Here is a 20,959-nt window from a genome sequence, read left to right as displayed (position 1 = left end):
TACAATTAGAAGGTATTTAGACAGTCCAATGAGACTGGCAGTTAACAGACCCTCTTCCAGATTTGCCATATATGTTCATCACATTGTCATTCATTCTTTTATTTGTGTTATTTTAAAAGGGTAAAACTTTCTTAGGGACTTGTGTGCCAAGTACGATTAAATGCTTCAGCTATAAAGTGAGTAAAAATAGATGTATTTCTTCCCCAGTGTAGCTTTAACTGTGCTGGAGACAGCAAAGATTTTACATACACACACACACTCACACACACACACACACAGGCACATGCACAAACTCACAAAAATGGAAATTTCTAATTATAATATGGCTACTAAGAATTGTTAGTATGGATAGTATCAACAGAGGAGCTTGATTTAGAGAGATGGAGCAAGTGCACTGAGCTCAAAAGGTTATGCTCCAGTTCAATAGACTGAAGGGATGGAATGTTTTAGGCAGAAAAATTTAGCCTGCAATAGCCTTAAAACTCTGTCTATACCCTTCATCACAGAACTCCTTCACACATCTACTGGAACTTTCTGTCCTGGTTTTGGATCCCTAGGGAATACATTTATTTCCAAACTGCAATTCTGATCTCTCCATATTCAGTCACTACAACGTCTTGCAGCTCTTGCAACCTGTAATCTCAGTTCTTGGAGAAAACATTAGAGTCACTCAGCATCTTCATCCATAAATAACTATCTGTTTGCACAGGGAAGTCAGGGTTTTTCAATTCCTTGTCTTTCTAAGAATGAAAAGTACTTGCAATGTTAAGGTCAATGTTCAAAAGCAGTTGAAATAAAAAGAAAACTTGCATGGTATCTATTTTGAAAGTCAAACTCCACCATTAAAGTCCCAGATTGATGTGGTAGTTGGCTAGGAATATTCTTCATCTTTGTGTAGCATCGATACAACCTATGTGACATATGACTCTCGGGAAATTATTAATACTTTCATTCTTCCCGCTGCCTTGAGGACATATTGTTCTCCTTATGCAAAGATGATGCTATTGACCCCCAGTCAGCAGTACATGTGCTCTGGAGTATTTATCTCCTCTAGATGATAGATTTGCATTGATCTGCCCACACTCTTTCTTCCGTGCCAAAGTGAAGTGCAGTTTCAGGTTAACTGGTAGGAGAGAGGATCTAGTTAATGGCAGCAGATTAAAGATCATTCTGTTAATCATTTAGCTCACAGACTGAACAATAGTTCATGAACTGAGAGGTGGGGGACTATAGCCTCAGGATATAAGACTTAGAGTGACCCGAGGTGGCATTTGAAAACTGCACATGCTCAGCTTGTCCCTAAATTCCAGAGATTCCATTGTACCCTCTCTTAGAATCCTCTGTCCAAAGCACCATTCTTCCACTGCTGTCTTCTTCACTCTCATGGTAAAAACTGACCACGCAGCATGTGTCAAGCTGCATTGTAAGTCAGGTAGATGACAAGTAGATGGTAAGGGTTGAGTACCTAAAATGCTTGGCACCAGTAGTGTTTCAGATTCTGGAGTTCATCCCATCTTGGGATACATGCATAGACTTTATCAATTAAGCATCTCTAATCTGAAAATCCAAAATGCAAAATGATCAAAAATCTGAAGCTTTGAGCAGATGTTGGTGCTCAAGAAGTTTCTGTATTCCAAACATTTTGGATTTGGGGTTTTGGGATCAGGAATTTTCAACCTGCATATGACTCTCCTATTAGTGCTGTAACAAATCACCACAAAACTTTAATGGCTTAAACCAAGGCAAATTTATTATCTTATATTTCTGGGAATCAGAAGTCTAAAGTGGGGGTTGCAGGACTGCATTCTTTCTGGAAGATCCATGGGAAGGAATTTACTTTATTGCCTTGTCCAGCTTCTAGAGGCCACTTCTATCCCATGGCCGCCGGTCCCTTCCTCCAGCTTCAGTGCTGGAAGTATAGCATCTCCTCTTCTCTCTGAACTCCTCCCTTCCTCATCTCAAGACCCATGTGGCTGTACGTGACCACGTGAAAAACCCAGCACGATCTGCTCATCTGAAAATCCTACTCATACATGCAAAATTATTTTTGCCATGTTTAAGTTAACGTATTCAGAAATTCCAGGGATTTGGTTGTGAGTATATTTAGAGTGTCATTTTTCTGTCTTCTACAGATGATAGGTGGTAGGTAGGTAGGTGAATAGTTAGTAGGCAGGTAGATAGGTAGATAGATAGACAGTTTTAGAATTAAAATTAGATCATCAAGTAGGAAGGAGAAAATTAACCCCAAAGTATCAAAACCCTGGGATTCAAACTCCACAGCCATGAGGAATCCAGTAGTTAACTTTGGGAAGAGTAAACCTATAGGCAAGAAATTTTTAATCATCCTTTCCAATAAGATTGATTGAAGGTTGGCTGGATGAGAGAATGAATCTATGGGTGAAAACTAAAGGGAGAGTCTAGCTAACACATCTTAAAGAATTTTCATGCTGGCACAGTGAAGCAAAGACAAAAAATTGGTTTTGAGGGAAATAAATTCTCTATTATTAATTCTGTGATAATATACAAAATGAATGGCAATTTTATAGAGCTACCGAGAAAGAGAATTAAAAAGTAGAAGGATGATTGAAGTGAATAAACTCTAAGATGCCTTCTCAACCAACAAAAATTAAACAGGAGAAAGTCATATTCCACACAGAACTGTCAACATACATGAAAGAACAGAATGACTTGGAGCTCAATTCTGGATCTGTGGTTCTAGATTCAAATACTGACTCTGCCTAAGCGGCACCATATTTAACCCACTGCACTGAAGTTTCTTAATCAGTAAAGTTGGAGTGTTGTGCGCCCTAAATCTGATGTGTATCAAAGGATCCTAGCTCTGTCCCTGGCACAGTGGAGACTTTCAAAATTGGTAGGTCACAGAAGCCAATATTTAAAATCCTTTTTACTTTAGTCTACAGCCTTATCGTCACTCTTAGAGCCATTGAAACTCTGTCAGACCGCTACCGTATTCTCAAGTAGAGGAGTTTCCAAAACAGTGCCTGACCAGACAGGGTTGAAGATAAGGCATATGGGCTCTTAGCATGGGGGTGACTTACACAATATTGGCCACAACTGCACAACCTGAAACGATGATCATCACAGTCGCCTGGATCTGGTAGTCAGTGGACCACAGGCGCTCACAGGCTAGGTACACCAGCACGCCAGTCACCACCCAGATGCAAAGGATGGACAGCAAGGCACCAAGGATCTCTAGGGACGCAAAAACACAAAGACAGCCCTCACAAATGACTCACGCATCGCCTACTTACATGCAAGTCATAAGACTCTGCTTTTCTCCCCGGAGAAGGAAGCTTCAACATAGTTCACTCAGTGATTCATGAAGCAAAAATGTGGGTGGATTTTAGAGCTGACACGAGGCGCTATTAACATAGCATTCATAAAACACCAGTGTCTGAGTTCATTATGAACCATGTTTCTAAGCAATTTTAGCATCTTTAGAACATATTAATTGCTGCCTGCCCTCACTGTTTTCCTTAGGGATTTTAATTTAAACAGGTGCTAAAATGATGGGAACTTATTAGGGGATGAAATAATGAGACACAAGGAGTAAAATGTGTTTAGAAACTCTTAATTTTACCATAAAACATTTACGACTTGCCAGTACTAGCACCTTTAGTGGAATAAAATCATACTTGATGAAAATGAGTTTCATTTGCCAAGCCAACATATTGTAAACACAGAGGCAAGCTCGGAGCCTTATCAACACCCTAACTGCCTTTTAAAAGCAACTGCAAGGAAAAGAAGCATCAGAATGGAGACAATTACATTAATATTTAAAGGTAAGATGGCATTCAATCTACCCACCAAGGAAAGTACCTTTGCATACTTAGGCATGGCTTAACACCTACCCTGCTCTTTAACTCAGTCTCTTTGGTGGATTCTAAAGACCTAATGGGGTCTAGAATATTCTGTGAGTCATGGTCAGGCACATTCTATACTGCACTTACCTGCTTTAAACTCTTCTCAGATGTCAGTTTCCTGTAATCTGGATGATGTAAAGTGCTGTTATCCAGTGTGTGGCTATTGCTTCCCAGACCTCGGTCACTTATATAAAAACTTCATGATTTTTTTCCATATTCACATGCCACCCATCTCATTAGTCACTTCATGTTTTCCTCAAATAAATTCACTTTGTACCCTTAGCTTCTTCCTAAACAAATTTATCCATGAAATTACAAATTTGATATGCTACTTTATTTTCTAATGCATATTAGGATGTGTAATTATTGTCCATATGACAGTTAAAAATCATCTATTATCCATCCAACCATGGAATATTTCCCATACTATGGGAAATGCTGGTGCAGGTATTTAGGGCATGAGTTCAAGTGTCAGATTGATCATCTGTCAGTGACTAACCATGTGACTTTATACAAGTGAGTTGACTTATTTGAGCCTAAGTTTCCTTATCTATAAAGTAGGTATAATAATGCCATATATGTACAACATAGCATATGTTATAGGTTCAATTGTGTTCTCCCAAAATTCATATATTGAAGTGCTAACCATTAGTACCTCATATTGTGAACTTACTTAGAAATAGGGTCCTTAAAGATGGAATTAGTTAAGATAAGGCCTTATTGGAGTCATGTGGTCCCATAATCCTTTGTGACTACTGTAACTATTCTAAGGGGAAATCTCAACACAGACATGCACACAGGACAAATGATGTGTAAAGATAAAAGCAGAGATCTACAAACCCAGGAACAACAAAGATTGCCATCCCCAGAAGCTCAGAGAAAAACAGATTTCACCCACAGACCTCTAAAGGAACCAATCTTGTTGATGTCTTCAACCTTGCCTTCTGTTTTCCAGAACTGTGAGATGAAAAATTTTCTATTTGTGCCATCCAGTTTGAAGCACTTTGATAAGGGAACTCTGAAAACCAACATAACATATAGCAAACACTCAAGAAATATTTATTATTTTATTAGTCTCCTCAGACGATCTGAAACTTCCTTTGCAAAAGTTAATGAGGACCAGGCTCAAGAATTTATGGTTATCAAGAAACAGAAATTGGGTTCATAAATGTCAAGTCCTGAACATTCTACCTGTAAAAATCCAAATCAGGATATGGAAATAGAGCACGTCCCACTCTACAGCCATGAATAGAGAGGTACAGTGAGGCAAGGAACTCACTGTACCCAAGAATGGTAGGAAGTTCTAATTTCATACTAAACTATGTATCATTGCAGGTATTTTGGATTACTTTCCCTTCAGCATTCAGAGAGAGATGTGGCAATTAAAGCAATAAAATGGAGAAAAGCCCAAACACCAAGAATCAAGAGTCAGGTCTTAAGACAGGAATCCAAAAGAAACTAGTTAAAAAAATAAAATAAAATATAAAAGCACCTCAGGAACCACTTATAAGTGGTACTATGATTGCTAAGAAAACCATGAGTTGAGTAAGGTCATCAGGTTAGCAAACCAGTCTGTGGGTAGGCTGGGCTGGGCTGGAACATGATAGCTACCAATCATGTGGCTACTTAAATGAAAATATATAAAATAAAATACACTATTCTTCCTCAGTTGTACCAACCACATTTAAAGTTCTCAATAGCCATATTACACTCAATTATGAAATATTTTCCCTCATAGCAAAGAGTTCTACTGAACAGCCCCTGGTCTTCTAGAATATCAATGTTCATGAACTTCCATGGCCAAGTTGACAAAGTACATTAATGATCTCAATTCTGAGTCCATCCTGTGTTTACAAACTATCCTACATTTACAAAACAGCTCTGACTGATGGTATTGTTAAGGATGAAATACATGCAAAAAAATTATATAGACAAATGATGGGTTCTTGATTTTTCAGGTGTGACTGTTCAGAGACTGGTGGAAGCATTCTCAGATTATCTAGTGACAAACATTTTATTGCTTTAATTGCCACATCTCTCTCTGAATGCTGAAGGGAAAGCAATCCAAAATACCTGCAATGATAAATTGTTTAGTATGAAATTAGAACTTCCTACCATTCTAACTTTGAAAACCTACAGTCTGTAGTTAGTCTAGAGTTGTGGCCTGTGTCCACCAGCACACTTCAGTTAGGCAATGTGGGCACTCTTGCTCTGCCCTCTCCCCCTTTATATCAATTTTCTCAAGCAATGTAAAAATATGGAGCTGTAACTATTGGTTCCCATGACAGAGGAAGAAAAGTAGGATTGCAGTTGTGGGGGACAAGGAAATGGCAGGTGAATTGTAAAAATGAGCCAAAATTAAAAGGTTCCAGAGATTAAACCTTTGTTATGACCTGGACCAGTTCCTAGACAAGAAGAAGCAATTACTCAGTTAAATAAAAAGCTCCCAAAAGTGAAATTTCATTCCCTCTTTCTCCTCTTCTTTTCTTTTGTTGTTGTTGGTGATGACTGGTTGAGCAAGATGGACATTCTCTGATGACTGTCTTAGTGCATTTTTTTGAAGCTAAAACAAAATGCTATGCATTGGGTGATTTATCAAGAGAGGAGATTTATTTCTCACAGTTCTGGAGGCTGGGAAGTCCAAGAGCAAGATGTCAGCATCAGGCAAGGGCCTCCATGCTGCATCATAGGAGGGTGAAAGGGCAAGACAGCACACACGAGACGGAGGGAGTTAGGCCAAACTCATCCTTTCTGTCAAGAACCCTCTCCTGCAATTAAGGCATTAATCCACTAGTGAGAACAGAACCTTCATCTCCTTAAGGTTTCCCCTCTTAACAGTATCACAATGGCAATTACATTGCAACATTCATTTTGGAGGCATCATTCAAACCATAGCAATGACTAAATGCTGTCTGTGTGCAGGAAAGCCCATGATCTGATCTTGACTCGCTAGGGAGAAGTTCTTCAATCTCTGCAACTCTCTTAGGCTCTCTGGCTCTTGTTCCACAAAATGGCAGAAGCTTTAGCTTAATCCTCTCTCCCAGAAATACAAAGAAATTAAATAAATAACATCATCTTGCTACCATACACTGAGATCCTGGTGCTGGGGTAGCTATGAAAATGACACACGTGTTCCAACTGTCTTTTAAAAGAGGAGGCAGCACCATTCGTCTGGTTGTTAGTTGAATTAATATTGGCAACATCCATCTATTTTATCCTGTGCACAAAGGTGTATCCCTAAGAGATTTTTGAACAAGGCCTTGCTCTTTACCTTCCTTTTTAACCCTTGGTTTGACTCTGTAGCACTACTTTGTTATTATTGCTCAAGAAGAACTGTACCTGCTCGGTGCCACCCAAATGTCAGCCGCTTAGAAGGGGGCCTCGATGACAACCACAAGGAAAAGAAACTGAGCAGGAAACTGGTCAGGTCAATTAAGAGATGAGCAGCATCCGTGACGACAGCAAGACTCCCAGCAATGTGCCCACCTAAGGAATGCAAAATATCATAAAGCCCCAGAATGCAGCTAGATTCACAGCGATTCTAATCATAGCTGATGGAACTGCTACAGACACACCCAACTTTAGAAGAGGAAGGCATCTTCAAGTTGTCTTAATTCATTTCTTCTTCTTAATTTGACAGATAAAGAAACAGACCCATAAAGTCAATGAGATTTGGTCATGTAAAAATGAATTTCAAGGGAGAATAAAGGTACAAATATTGGGAAGTGTAGGGCACATATGGAGAACATCACAGTTGGACTGGGGCATATGGATTCAGAAAAGGGAAATATGGAAAGGTAATGCTAGTGAGGTATAGGCAGATTCAAAGGGTCTCAAAGTTCAGACTGAGGACCTGGACCTCTGTCTGCAGACCAGATGCTTCCATCTGGCCCATAGATGTATAATTAATTAACTTGTAATTTTACCATAGTCTTCGTCAGTTCTTTTTGTTCATTTAATTTTTATTATCCACCTGAATTCAAGATTCCTATCACAAATAGGGAAGAACAGAAAGAAAAAGGGCAGGTACTTTCCAATGGGCAGGTTGAATGACACAATGATCCAAAACAGCCCAGGAATTGAGCCCAGCAAAACTCCCAGCATGAACCCCGCCTTGCTTTTCTGTCCATGTAGAATACTCCCTCTCCATCCCTCTAATTCTCCTTTGAAAAGACCTCCAGCTTCTGAAAAAGCCTTATCCTTCTCTTCCTGACCAGGGTTTGTCGTTTGAGAGCAATAACCTTTATTGCTCTTCCTACATCTTCCCAGCAAAGAGTTTTTGCTGACTGATTAGTCCTCCTGAAGCTGTTTATTGCCGTGTGTACTACAAAGCAAGGGACGGTCCGCCATCAGGCCCTCCATCATCACACTCACCTTGTCTCGCCTAATGATTAAAAAAAATTACAGAGATGGCTCATAATTGCAATAATCCCCACAGACCGTTGGCTCTAGCTGTACTTAATAACTGGTTTGTCAAAGTTTAATGGTCTGAAGCAAAGTAGTCTTCAAGCTTGTTACTGAGCTGTCAGTGCAAAAATCGGAATGATTCATTAGCCAAAAGGCAACATTTTGCTAACAAATCAGCTGTCCTTCCAATTATCCTCTAATGTTGCTATATCTGCCAAACTTGGTCCTGATAATAAAGCTGTGTTAATAATGCATTATTTCTTGCCTGGAGAATGACTTCATGCAGATAAGCAGCATGCTGCAATCTCAACAATGAATGATGATGATCCTGTGAGCTGCACTGAAATTGTAGTCTAAGTCAAGGAGATAGTCCTAGAGGAATTCTTCAGCAGGCTTTGCAGAGTCAGGAAACAACTGAGAAAGAAGCGTTGCTTTGGAAGAAGCATGCTAATATGGAAGTCCGGGACCTGAGAATCATTTTGTAACAGTCGGAGCTGCTTATGAGAGCCATCCAGAAAACTGTGGACAACCACTGCTGAATTCAATAGAACAAATTGTTTGCAAGAGGAAGTTCATGAGTGCACTTGCACTTGCTCCTGGAAGCATGGAAGATTATTGGCAATTAATTAAATCATCCAGCCAGTATTTATTGAGCCTTACTGTGCATGGTACCAGAGACAGGGTACACAAAGGTAAATAAATCATAATCCTCTCTTCAGTGATCTAACATTCACTGCACTGAAGACCTGCTAAAGAGCTGGCAGACCAGCGAGCACTGGAAGCATTGAAGAACTTTTGAAAAAAGAGAGAAATAATAATTAGCAAGAAGAAAAGCATTTTTTCAGGAAGAGACAAGAACAGGGACAAAGATACAGAGATGGAAGGATGTGGCATATTTGTGGAAATCAGGAGGTATGAAATGTTGGCGATACTAGAAATCAAACTTGAAAAGCAGACTAGGATTCTTGTGTGAGGTACTATCTGTTGTGCCAAAGAAGTTGAATGCTATTCAATGGGATAAGAGGATCTACTTCCGATTTTGAGCCAAAGTTGTGACATGATTGCATTTGCAATCTGGGGGAGATCTTTGTCAGCACTATGGAAGATGACCTAGAGGGATGAGGAATTAGGGGTTAAAATGCTACTATAATAGCCATAGAAAAAATATGATAAAGGCATGAACTAAGGTAGTAGCAGTCATATTTATGGAATTCTTTGGCAAGACATGCAGAACAGCTCACTTATAACAAGGCAGGGGAGGCACAAAGAGGACTCAGTCCCAGAAATAGACCCTATTAGGACCTTGAGGTGAAGATGACAACAGAACAGCCCTGGGCCTGAGTCTCATATTCACTAGCCACCTTAAGTTTAGACAGCTGGTATTAAGTCCCTGTTTTAATCAGGTTTTTTTTTGTTTGTTTGTTTGTTTGTTTTTTAACACTGTGAGTAAATGACTGTGAGTAAAAGAACAATTTTAGAGGAGGAAAAGTTTATTTGTCATTCAAGGTTTCAGAGGTCTCAGTCCACAGATAGCTGATTCCATTGCTCTGGGCCCAACCTGAGGCAGAACATCAAGGAAGAAGGGCATGACAGAAGAAAGCAGATCAGAACACTACAGTCAGGAAGCAGAGAATTCCCGTTCACCAGGGACAAAATAGAAACCTCAAAGGCACACTCCCAATGGCCCACCTCCTCCAGTTATACCCTACCTGCCTACAGTTACCACCCAGTTAATCTCTATCAATAGATCAATGCACTGATGAGGTTAAACCTCTTGTGATCCAATAATTTCACCCCTAAACTTTCTTGCATTGTCTCACCTCATATCTAAACCGTAACATTCTGCCCTTGGCCCCAAAAGATCATACTCATCTCATAATGCAAAATTCATTTAGTCTATTTTCAAGAACCCTGATAATCTTAACAGTTCCAGTATTGCCTAAATGCCAACTCCAAAATCTCAACTGAGACAGAGTGAGTCCCTGTAAAAATAAAAAGCATGTTAAATACATCTAACATATAAAAGCACAGAATAAACATTTCCATTCAAAAAGGGAGAAATAGGGGCACAGAAAAATTGGGACCAAAACAAGACTGAAATCTAGCTGGGCAAGCAAGTCCTGTAGCTCCACGTCCAGCATCTGGGGTATGTGACACCATGATGTTCTCTTCACAGAGCTTGAGTAGCTCCACTTCTGATTGTGGCCCACAATGGTATCTCTCTTGATTCACCTCTGCTCAATTCCTGCAGCTTTCCTCAACAGACATCCTATGATATTGGCATCTCTTAATCTCAGAGGTATTCACTGTAGCTTTAGCATCCTCCTTACTTCCACCATTGCTCTCTCAGGAGCTTCTTGCAGGAATCCCAACCCTGCTACACTTTGCCTGGCCTCCCAAGATTTCTTTGAAATCTTGGTGAAAACCTCCATGATCTCCAAAGTCCAGCACCACATGGTTGATGCCAAGGTCTGCTGCCACCTTAAGCAGTAGTTGAACCCCTTGAACTGGCTACAGCAGCCTCTGCAGCACCCTCTGAGTGCCTGGATGGCTGAGCATAGTGACACAACTTCCAAGGCTCTCCTGTAAAAGCAGGGTGTCCCACTGGTCTCTTTTCAAAGGAATTTTTACTTTTACACTATTGATCCTAGCTGGGTGTGGTCTTGCCAATTCCTGAGATGCCCTCATGCCATCTTTTCTGTTTTTTGTTTTTTTTTTTTTTCTGATAGAATACTTGGCAGCATCTCTTTAGTGGGTATATTCTTTTTAACTACCACAGCTTCCTTAACCCCAGTTGTACTTACAGTTTTCTGGCCAAACTGCAAGGTTTTCAAATCTTTCTGCCACTTTCTGCTCCTGATTAGTAGAGTAAACTTGGCTAAAAGCTTCCAATAATATCTGTGCCACTGTCTGAATGCTATGCTACCTAGAAATTTTGTATGCCAAATCAAGAAGTTCATCACTTTTAAGTTCAACTTCACATAAAGTCTCAGAACATGGGCAAAATATAGACAACTTATTAGTCAGAATGTAACATGAATGTCCTCTCTTCCAGTTTCCAATAGAGTCCCTCGTTTCCTCTGAAACCTTTTGAGCCCAGTCTTTACTGTCCACAGTCCTATCAGCATTTTGGTCTTCTGAGCTTCCATCAGAATCACCCATTAGGCTCTGCTTACAACAATATAAAGCTTTTCCAGCTTGCATCTCTAAACTTCAAAATTTCTCCCCCGACAAACCAGCTCCAAAGGCTTTGGAACCATATGGTTAGGTTAGTCAAAGCAACAATCCCACTTCTTGTACCAATTTTTTTTTTAGTCAACTTTTTTGCTTCTTTGAGCAAAAGACCTAATAAGAACAATTTTAGAGGACAAATAGTTTATTCGTTGCTCATGGTTTCAGAGGTCTCAATCCATAGATGACCAACTCCATTGCTCTGGGCCCCAGGTGAGGCAGAACATCATGGCAGAAGTGTGTGGTGGAGGGAGGCAGTTCAGAACATGACCATCAGGAATCACAGAGAGCTCTCACTCACCAGGGACAGAATATCCCCAATGACCATCTCCTCTGGTCTCACCCTACCTGTCTACAGTTACCAAACAGTTAATCCCTATCAGTGATTAATACACTGATTAGGTTAAACCTCTCATAATCCAATCATTTCAGTTCTAAACTTTCTTGCATTGTCTCACACATGAGTTTTGGGAATACCTCATATCAAAACCATAACAATCCCTGTGATATTTTCCATGAAGAACAGAGATACTGACAGTTCAGAAAAAGGCAAATGTTCGTCTGACAACATTAGCCTTGTGTCCCATGACTGGGTTACACCATTGTATACTATTAGTTGACATTTTAAAAACTATTTTAATTATATTATGAATATCAGTATTATACTATACTAAATAATATACTATATCAAAATCTCATTGAGTTATTGTTTAACAAGTATTTAAAATCTATCACAGTTTTCGTAGTCACATTTTAAGATTTCTTAAGTTTTTGATATTAGGAACCTTGAAAAATTCTTGTGACCTGAGCCACTGAGACACCTTGGCTGTACCCCTATCAAAAAGCATGTAGTTCTCACCCCCCCCCAGCTGTATCTTTCTCTTAGTGAGAAAATTTTCACTCTCAGATATTTAGCATCTTCCCCAATGCGCTCCCAGCTCTGTATTCCTGTCAAGTTATCTCATTTTCTCTACCCTCTTCAGCTCTGAATAGGCCTGCTTCTGATGCCTCTCCCTGACCATTCTCAATTTTTTTCCAACAATGACATACTTGAGTTTATTTTTCTGAGTTCTCAGTGTCTGAACATTCATCTTTTCAAACAGAGATATGAGTTTATATCTGCAGCATAACTCCTCCTTATGGTTTTTCTACAGTGAAGAATTTTCACAAGTAACCAAAACCAGTCCTGACTCAGCAAGTTCAAAGGCCCATTAAAAGTGGACATATTATGCTCAAATCCTTCCTCTCTTAGTGCTTTCTCCCTTATGCTCTGTAACCTGTGAAAGTTATCTCCCTAAACACAGCTCAGTGACTTACTTCTCCTTGTTCTAAATGCCAATTTCTCCCTGAGGCCTATAGACTAAATCTCATTCCCCAACTGGGCTTCAGTCTTTCTTGACCCTCCAACTATCATTCTGTTTATATCTTCCAGTAACCATTGTACTTAACACTGCCCCTAGATAGGGGCTAACCAAAACTAGCTTAAACAACAACAATGACCTCATAATTATTGGTTCACCTAAATGAATATGGTTGGGATTGGATCAGATATAGCCTTCTCCTAAGATTCAAAAGATGTCATCAGGACTCTGCTCTACTTCCAGAAACTCCAGGCCTCTATCACTTTAGCTTAGTGTTTGTAGAGGAAAGGGAGAGAGTTTTTACTCAGCCTTCCTTTATGAACACCCAGAGACTCAGATTGATTAAGCCAGTTTGGCATCCTGTGAGCATGAAGTATTCAAGTCAAAAGGACCAGAATGACAACCAGAGTAAAGCAAATGAAAAGGCTTTCTGAATATGAAATGCCAGTCCACTTCAAACAATGGCACCCACATTTCTAAAAACACCATTCCCTGTTCTCTTTCACACCTATCCACTAGAAATCTTTCAAGATAAGGTCTCATATTTATTTCCTCTTGACTATAGCAGTAAATAGTGTGCTGCTTATTCAGGCCCTTCCATCTGAAAGACCTTTCTCATCTTCTGTTTGTCCACATTTCCATTCTTTAAGGGCTTGCTTAAAGTGCATATCCTGCAGAAAGACTTCCTAGATTCCCAAAAGTGGTCTGAAAGTAATAATTGCTTTCTCAGATAGGGTCAAGAACAGCTTTGGAGAGGAGGTGAACTGTGGACAGGAGTCCTGAATGATGACCAGGATTTCAACTATTATAAAGAATAAGGAGAGGGCTTTTGCATTCAACAACATCAAAAGCAAAAGCTTTTACCTAGGGACTCTAAGGTATAATAGTTACTTTGCAGAGAATGAATACATGGATTGGCTGAAACAGAGTAGTCAGGTAAGGATGGGGTAAGAATTAGCAGTCAGTTTGGCAGAAAGATTGTAGAATGTTTGAGAAACCAAAGAAAAAAATTTTCATTTTGTTCTAGATGCCAGAGCTTTCCCACATATTGATCGCTTTTCACTTGGGGCTGTCAAGTGAGATCCAACATAGAGGCAGCTTGTAAACCAGTCTCTTCCAGCTATAATCACACTTATCAGTTTAGTCCAGTGTTCAGAAAAGTTCTTCTGCCTGCCTCAATAGGAAAAAGTCTGTGAACAACAACCAAACTAGACAAAGAGAAGCCACATGGAGAATTTCAAAGATAGTAGTAACATGATAAGAGCACTGTTTTAGGAAAATCACCTTAATATCAATACAGTTCAAAATCCAGATGACTGTCAGTACCTGTTTCATTCCCTTACTGACTGACATCACTTCTGACTCTGAGTAATTTAGATTAGAATTCATGGGTCCTAACTGTAGGAGTGAGAAGGAAAGGAGGAGCTTAGTTTACATTTTGTCATCTCTTACATGAGCAATTGAATATTGTCCACAGTCTTATGAAATATATATAAATCCTTCTCCTTGTCCTCTACAATAATCAAAATCTTGGCCATCATTCAAGACTCCTGTCCACAGTTCACCTCCTCTTCAAAGTTGTTCTTGACCCTGTCTGAGAAAGCAATTATTACTCTCAGGTAGGTTCTGTGTGTGTGCGTGTGTGTGTGTGTGTACAAGGTTGGTGGATATTCCATAGGGTATTTTATGGATTGGAACTGCCTAAATTCTTTTGCAATTCCTTTTAAGCTAAGAAGTCAGTTTGCCCAAAGGACTTGTCTTGGTTCTAGAAATTGTATGGCATTAATTAGTCTTGTAAATTTTGACTGTAAACTTATGTACCAATACTGAGGTTGTTTTGAATTGGATGGGTATAAGCTCTTTTCTTTTCAAAAGCTATAAACATCTAAATACAAGTGTATAGGCCAGAAGACTACAGTTAGAAAAAAACAGCTAATTCTGGTTGTTAGATATTATAATGCAAAAGCAACTTAGCAGAGTCTATCTTTCTCTCGTCACTTCCTTTTAGAGAAGAGAAAGGAAAGGAAGCAACCAAAATACTGGTAGCAGAGAGTGACAGTTATCAGTAATAACAGAGTGGTAGTCACTTATGAGTCCAAATACCAAGTAGCCCACAGTGTTTTATTTAATTCTTTTTTATATTTGGGGGAGAAAATAAAATAACAATACATACCAAAATCTTTCAACTGAGTGAAGTCCAGTACGAGTCTATCATGTTCCATTGTATAATAATAAATGTAAAAATTTCAATAAGATGAATGCCTTTAGAAATATACAAATGGTCAAAATGTGCTTAAGAACTAGAAAATTGGATTATATCAATGAATGACAAGGAAACTAAAAAAGATCTCAAAAACTTATCTGCAAAAACTTCTAAAGCCAATATTCATAGTGTTATCTAAAAAGAGATAACCATAATAATTTATTATTATTTTGTTTCTTTTTTTCACAAAAAGATACAACTTTTTTCATTTCTGACAAAATGTTTCAAATTGTATCTTTAAAAAATAAAGACATCTTATGACTGGTGAGAACATACAACTTTATTGATGGAAAATTATTAAAATCATTTTCTATTTTTAGCACACATAATCTTAAATTTTAAAACCCTGGAGAAAGAACAACAAAGAGAAAACTATAGTTAAATTTCAATTATTAACTACTGTTCTTATTCCCAAATTAACTTAAATCCAATAAAATCATAATTAGATTTGTGGGAGAACTGAAAGAAATGATACACACATTTAATTAGAATAACAAGCAGGAATGAATAGTTGTTATTTTTTCTCTTAAGAAAAGAATACTGAGGAGGAGACAACAGAAATTATAATATAAAGATTTTACATTAATTATGTTATTGACAGAATAAGAACTCAGATCAGTGATTGACCTTAGATACATACTTTACTATTTATAAAAGTTTGATAGATAATAAAAAATCAAATATTAATAAGGAAAATAATTAATTTTACCACAAATTAAGCTGAGAAATGTTAGCTATTTTAAAAAAATAATTTTCAATCCATTTTAATTCACATTGATTTAAAACTTAAATGCAAAAGTTTGAACAACTACCAAAAAATGTCATTTATCTTCTCTGTAAAAGGGGAAGGACTATTAAACATTAAAATAGTAAAAGAAACCATCTCAAAATGAGAAGTTTTATACACTACCTATGTAAAATTTAAAACTTCTAGAAGGCTAAGCAAAAATTAAAAGGTAAACGACAACTATGCTTTGGATCTGGAAAGTCCTACAGAAGCTCATGTGTTGAAGGATTGGTTCTCAGTGCTGGAAAGTTCAGAGGGGGTACTTTGGGGCAGTGATTGGAACATGAGGGATCTAACCTTAGCAGTGGATTAGTAATTCATAATTCATAATTAATGGACTGTTGGGAGGTGGTGGAAACTTTGGGAGGAGGAGCCTAGTTGGAGGAAATAGATCACTTGGAGGCATGCCTTTGAAGGTGTATGTTGTTCCTGGTCCCTCTCTCTCTCTCTCTCTCTCTCTCTCTCTCTCTCTCTCTCTCTCTCTCTCTCTCTCTCTTTCTCTCTCTGCCCTTGAAAGGTATATTTTGTTCCTGGTCCATCTCTCCTCTCCTCTCTTCTCTTCTTTTTTTTCTCCTCCTCCTTCTTCTCCTTCTCCTCTTCCTGCTCCTTCTTCTTCTCTCTCTCTCCCCTTCTCTCTCTCTTTTTCTCTCCCTCCTTCTCAGCTACCATGGGATAAGTAGTTCTGCTCTGCATGTGCTTTCCTCCATGATGTTCTGCCTCACTACGAGCCCAGAAATAATGGATCGAAGTGACCATGGACTGAACATCTAGGATCTGAGAACTCTGAAATCATAGGCCCCAAATAAACTTTCCCTCCTTTATGCTGTTCTTGTCAGGTCTTTTGACCACAGCAATGAAAAAGCTGATTTAAAACAATGTCCTTCAACCAATGACTTCTACTTTAAAAAATTTCTTTGAAAATGTTAACAGAAAGGCAGACAGTTTATTCAAGATTTTTCATTGCAGTATTGTCCACAAGGAGGAAAAAACTCTCTAACAATAAAGAAATGGTTATGGAAATTACAGTGAGCATATTATAGAATATTGTTCAGGCATAAAAATGTTTTTGAACAGTATGCGAAAGCATAGTGAAAGGCATTCAGTATGCTCTCAATTATGTAAAAGAAACAACCTGTGAGCCATGAGCCATGCATAAAAAATATATTGCAGAAAATATTCGGTAATGTTATTGAGGTTAACACTCAAATGTGGTAAAATGATGATTTCGTTTTGCTTTCTTCTATTTTCCAACTTATCTTCAGTGAGCATATTGTAACTTTATTCTTACAGAAAATAATAAATCTTACTTTTAAGGAAGAATTTAGGCACCCCTCCCATAACGCTGCAGGATTTTCTTTGTTTGGTTGGTTAGTCCGAGAAATATTCCTGGGCACTACTCACCCACGACCTCCGCAATCATGAAGATGAAGCATATTGCGGAGGCCACGCACAGTTTCCACTTGGCGTGCGCTTGCTCATTCGCCCGGCTCTCGGTGGCCTTGGAGTTGCTGTGGCAGTGATAAATGCCTCCTGCCTCGGGTGCCTCTGGCCTCTCTCCAGGACATTGATCTTTATTCACAGGTTTCTGTTGGAGTTCCGCACTGTGGTTGAGTTTGACAGAAGCAAGAAGTGAACATTGTTGCAAACACCTCGCTGGCAGCCTTACCGTTCTCAGAGCCACCATTAGGACATTTGCTAACTAGCCCGGAAGTTTTAGTTCACAGCTTCTCCCAGGAGAAAATATCACGTGTAAGGAGCAAGCAAGGAATTCCCTTCTGAATTCACACCTACTGCAAGTTTTACTTTTATTCAGTGAAAATATTTTCTTATTAATATTAATCTTATCCAAAGATTTAGAGACATCAAAGGACAGGAGTAAAGAGGCAGATGGACTTTATGCAAGTCTTCCCCAGTTATTTCACTGAGAGCTGTACGATAATAAAATCAACAGGGGACATTGCATGATATGTTTATATGAGCTGGACTGAGGATTCAGTCAAACGGCAACCCGGTTACCATTTGTCCTGCTGAGACGGTGGGGACCTTAGAAACTTTCCTACCCCCACTCCTTGGTAGACAATCTCTACCAGTCAATGTCATAATGAGAGTGAAACCTACTTACCCTTCTCAAAGTAGGCAGTGAGTTATCAGTTCTACTCAAACATAAAGTTTGATTTAGAGCCATTCAGAGAATCCTAGAATTTTACAGATGGAAAGATTGTGGATAGCATTTAGTCCAACCACAGAATTTCTCAGCTGAAGTAACTAAGGTTCAGAGAGGTTAAGTAATTGGCAGAGGCTAAAAGGTGAGCAAGTGATAGGACGGAGACCAAACCAACTCTCTTTCTATCATGCCACCTGCTGCTTCCTTGTCTCCATATCAGTGTGCCTAAAACTCATTTCCCTCATGCAGATGTCAATATCCAAGGATCTTAAACTAATAAGATTTTTAAATTTTAAAATAAACTTATTTGAAAATATTAGTGAGATTCTGGAATTAAGAACTTCATGATTCTGGCTCTGAAAGGTGGAAGGACGGAAGGATGGAAGGAAGGAAGGAAGGAAGGAAGGAAGGAAGGAAGGAAGGAAGGAAGGAAGGAAGGAAGGAAGGAAGGTAGGAAGGGTAAAGGGCAATAAATTAGTTTCCCCTTGAGGAGTTATTTCATTTGGCTTATCTCCATTTGAAACCTGATGATTTGGGCTTAGCTGATTTTTATTGTGTGGCCTCTAATTATCATTATATTGTATTTTTAGAACACAAAAGATATATATATATATATGTGTGTGTGTGCATATATATATTCATTATAGAAAATCTAGAGTTATAGAAAAGTACAAAACCAAGGCAAAAATCACTGGTAATCATACCAGTTAATTATACTATGACACATCTATATTAAATAAAAGTTCTCCATGTGTTAAAAATATGATATAGAAGATTTAGCACTGAAAATTTTGTAACTGTAGAGCTAGGAATCAGGTTCTGAAGCTGCATCTGTTAGGATTCTGCTGTGGTTCTGTCATTCATATCCACTGAGTTGCAGTCTTGTGGTTTGAGAAGAAGGTACACTCTTTTCAGCAATCAGAGTCAACCTGGTTGGATTTAGCATTGGATATGGTGTTTATATTTGTCTATGTGTGTGTTAAGCAGGAGGCAAGAGCTCACAATCTTCAGTGGACTCCCCAAAGGGCCCATGACCCCACAAGAAGTTAAATATCAAATACATTCCTCATCCATCATTAAAGCAAAATGATCTAAGTGTCTCTAGACTCAGAACCGACTCTGGATCTGAAAAGCAATGTGAATTCTAAGAAGTATTATTTTAAAAGGTTATATAAAAAAGTAACTGCTATGAGGCATTAGAAAATTAAATATTAATTTGCTATTAATGAATAAATACCAAAAGATTCTCATGCATTCAAATGTGGTCAAAACACATCAAAAAGAAAAAGTGGGGAGGGGAGTAGAGAGAAGAAAACAGAGAAACTTCAGAAAAATTTGTGCAAGTAGCCTTGAACTAAGTCTGTCTGTTAAAATAGGATTTAGGAAATGAGGCTTTATTTGTATAATCTTGGGTAGGTTTTTAATTTTGTTTTTATCTTATCTTTGGTGATAGAAGTTAAACCCATTTGCTTTCATATCTCTGAAATGGAGTTGATAATATTATTTTTTACCCTCTTGTTTTCACTATATAAGATATGACTGCACGTGCTTTTTCATTTTCTCATTACTTCTCCCAAGAACCTCAAATCACTATTCCTGTCAGAAAAGGGGAAAAAGGCCTCAATCTCACCATGCATTTTCCAGCACTTCATTTATTCATTCGACGACACTTGTTGCATGCTTAAGATGTGCCCTCACTCCCAGAGGAGCTAATGATACTGTATCCTCTGAGATAGCGAAGATTCAGATGAAAGAGTTTATACCCAGCAAATAGAGAGAAGCAGTAACTGGGTTAATGGTAACAGAGGCTATGTATAATGGACAGAGACTGGGAAGCTGAAGAGGAAGACACTTGTTTTTTTAATTTAAAATATTTTTAACTTATAACTAAAACCAAAAAAAAATTAGACATATTATTGTGGCAACCTGATGTTTTGATGCTTGAATACTTTTCAAAATGTTCAAATCAGGTTAAACATAACTATCTCCTCAAGCTTTTATTATTTCTTTATGGTGAAAACATTCAAAATCCTTTCTTCTAGCTTTTAGAATACATGACACAGTTGTTATCTGTAGTCAATGCTGTGCAATAGCTACTCAAAAGGAAGAGGCAGGGAAAGGCCCCTCTAGGGAAGTCATGTCTTAGCAGCCAGTGAAAGGATGATCAGAAGACCTCTGTGAGCAAAGAATACCATAAGAAGAGGGCATCGTTGGTGCAAATGCCCAAAGGCAGGAATGGTATTCTCTTGCTCAGGAAGGTTAGCTTGAACAGAAAGGAGAGGATATTGTTGGCTCCTCAGGAATCGTATTCTCTTGCTCAGAAGGTTATCTTGAACAGAAAGGAAAGTATATTGTTGGCTCCTGCAGCATTTTATTGTCAGCTTTGTGTCACTGTGACCAAAATACCTATCAAGAACAAAGGAAAAGTTGTTTTTGGCTCATGGTTTCAGAGGTTCAGTCCATTGTCAGCTGACACCATTGCTCTGGGCCCAAGATAAGGAAGAACATCATGGCAGAAGGGGCTATGGAGGGATGCTTTTCTGTCTATTGGCCAGGAAGAAAAGTCAGGGCAGCAAGAAGGAGCCAAATGGAAACAGCTGGAAAGTTTTGCACAGGGAAGTAAATTTCTGTGGTTTGCATTTCCAAAGCACTTTGGGTACTTCCTAGGTGGCTGGAATGTAGAGGGACAAAAGAGGAAGATCCTTTAGGAGATGACTACGGTCAAGACACTGGCAGCTCAGCCCATGTGCTGAAAATGAAAATGGAAAGTAGACATCGTTGAGTGATATTTGGGAGATACAATTGGCAGGGCTTGCTAATCTGCTACATCAGTCAATGGGAATAAGAGAAGGGTGGGACCTA

General features: G+C 38.7%; 1 protein-coding gene across 1 annotated transcript in view; it reads right to left on the bottom strand.

Annotated features, from left to right (window-relative positions):
• Positions 1-20,959, bottom strand: part of SLC30A8 (solute carrier family 30 member 8) — a gene marked incomplete at its 5' end in the record, with an annotated part of 46,684 nt that overhangs the window by 9,960 nt on the left and 15,765 nt on the right. Inside the window, 3 exons of the mRNA XM_079142297.1 lie at positions 3,060-3,213; positions 7,224-7,370; positions 17,335-17,534. Of these exons, the coding sequence (XP_078998423.1) occupies positions 3,060-3,213; positions 7,224-7,370; positions 17,335-17,534 (501 nt within the window). The remainder of the gene's footprint in view (positions 1-3,059; positions 3,214-7,223; positions 7,371-17,334; positions 17,535-20,959) is intronic.

Source organism: Sciurus vulgaris (assembly GCF_902686455.1).
Source record: "Sciurus vulgaris genome assembly, chromosome: 1".
Classification (NCBI taxonomy): Eukaryota; Metazoa; Chordata; class Mammalia; order Rodentia; family Sciuridae; genus Sciurus; species Sciurus vulgaris.
This window is presented reverse-complemented; position numbering and strand designations above follow the sequence as displayed.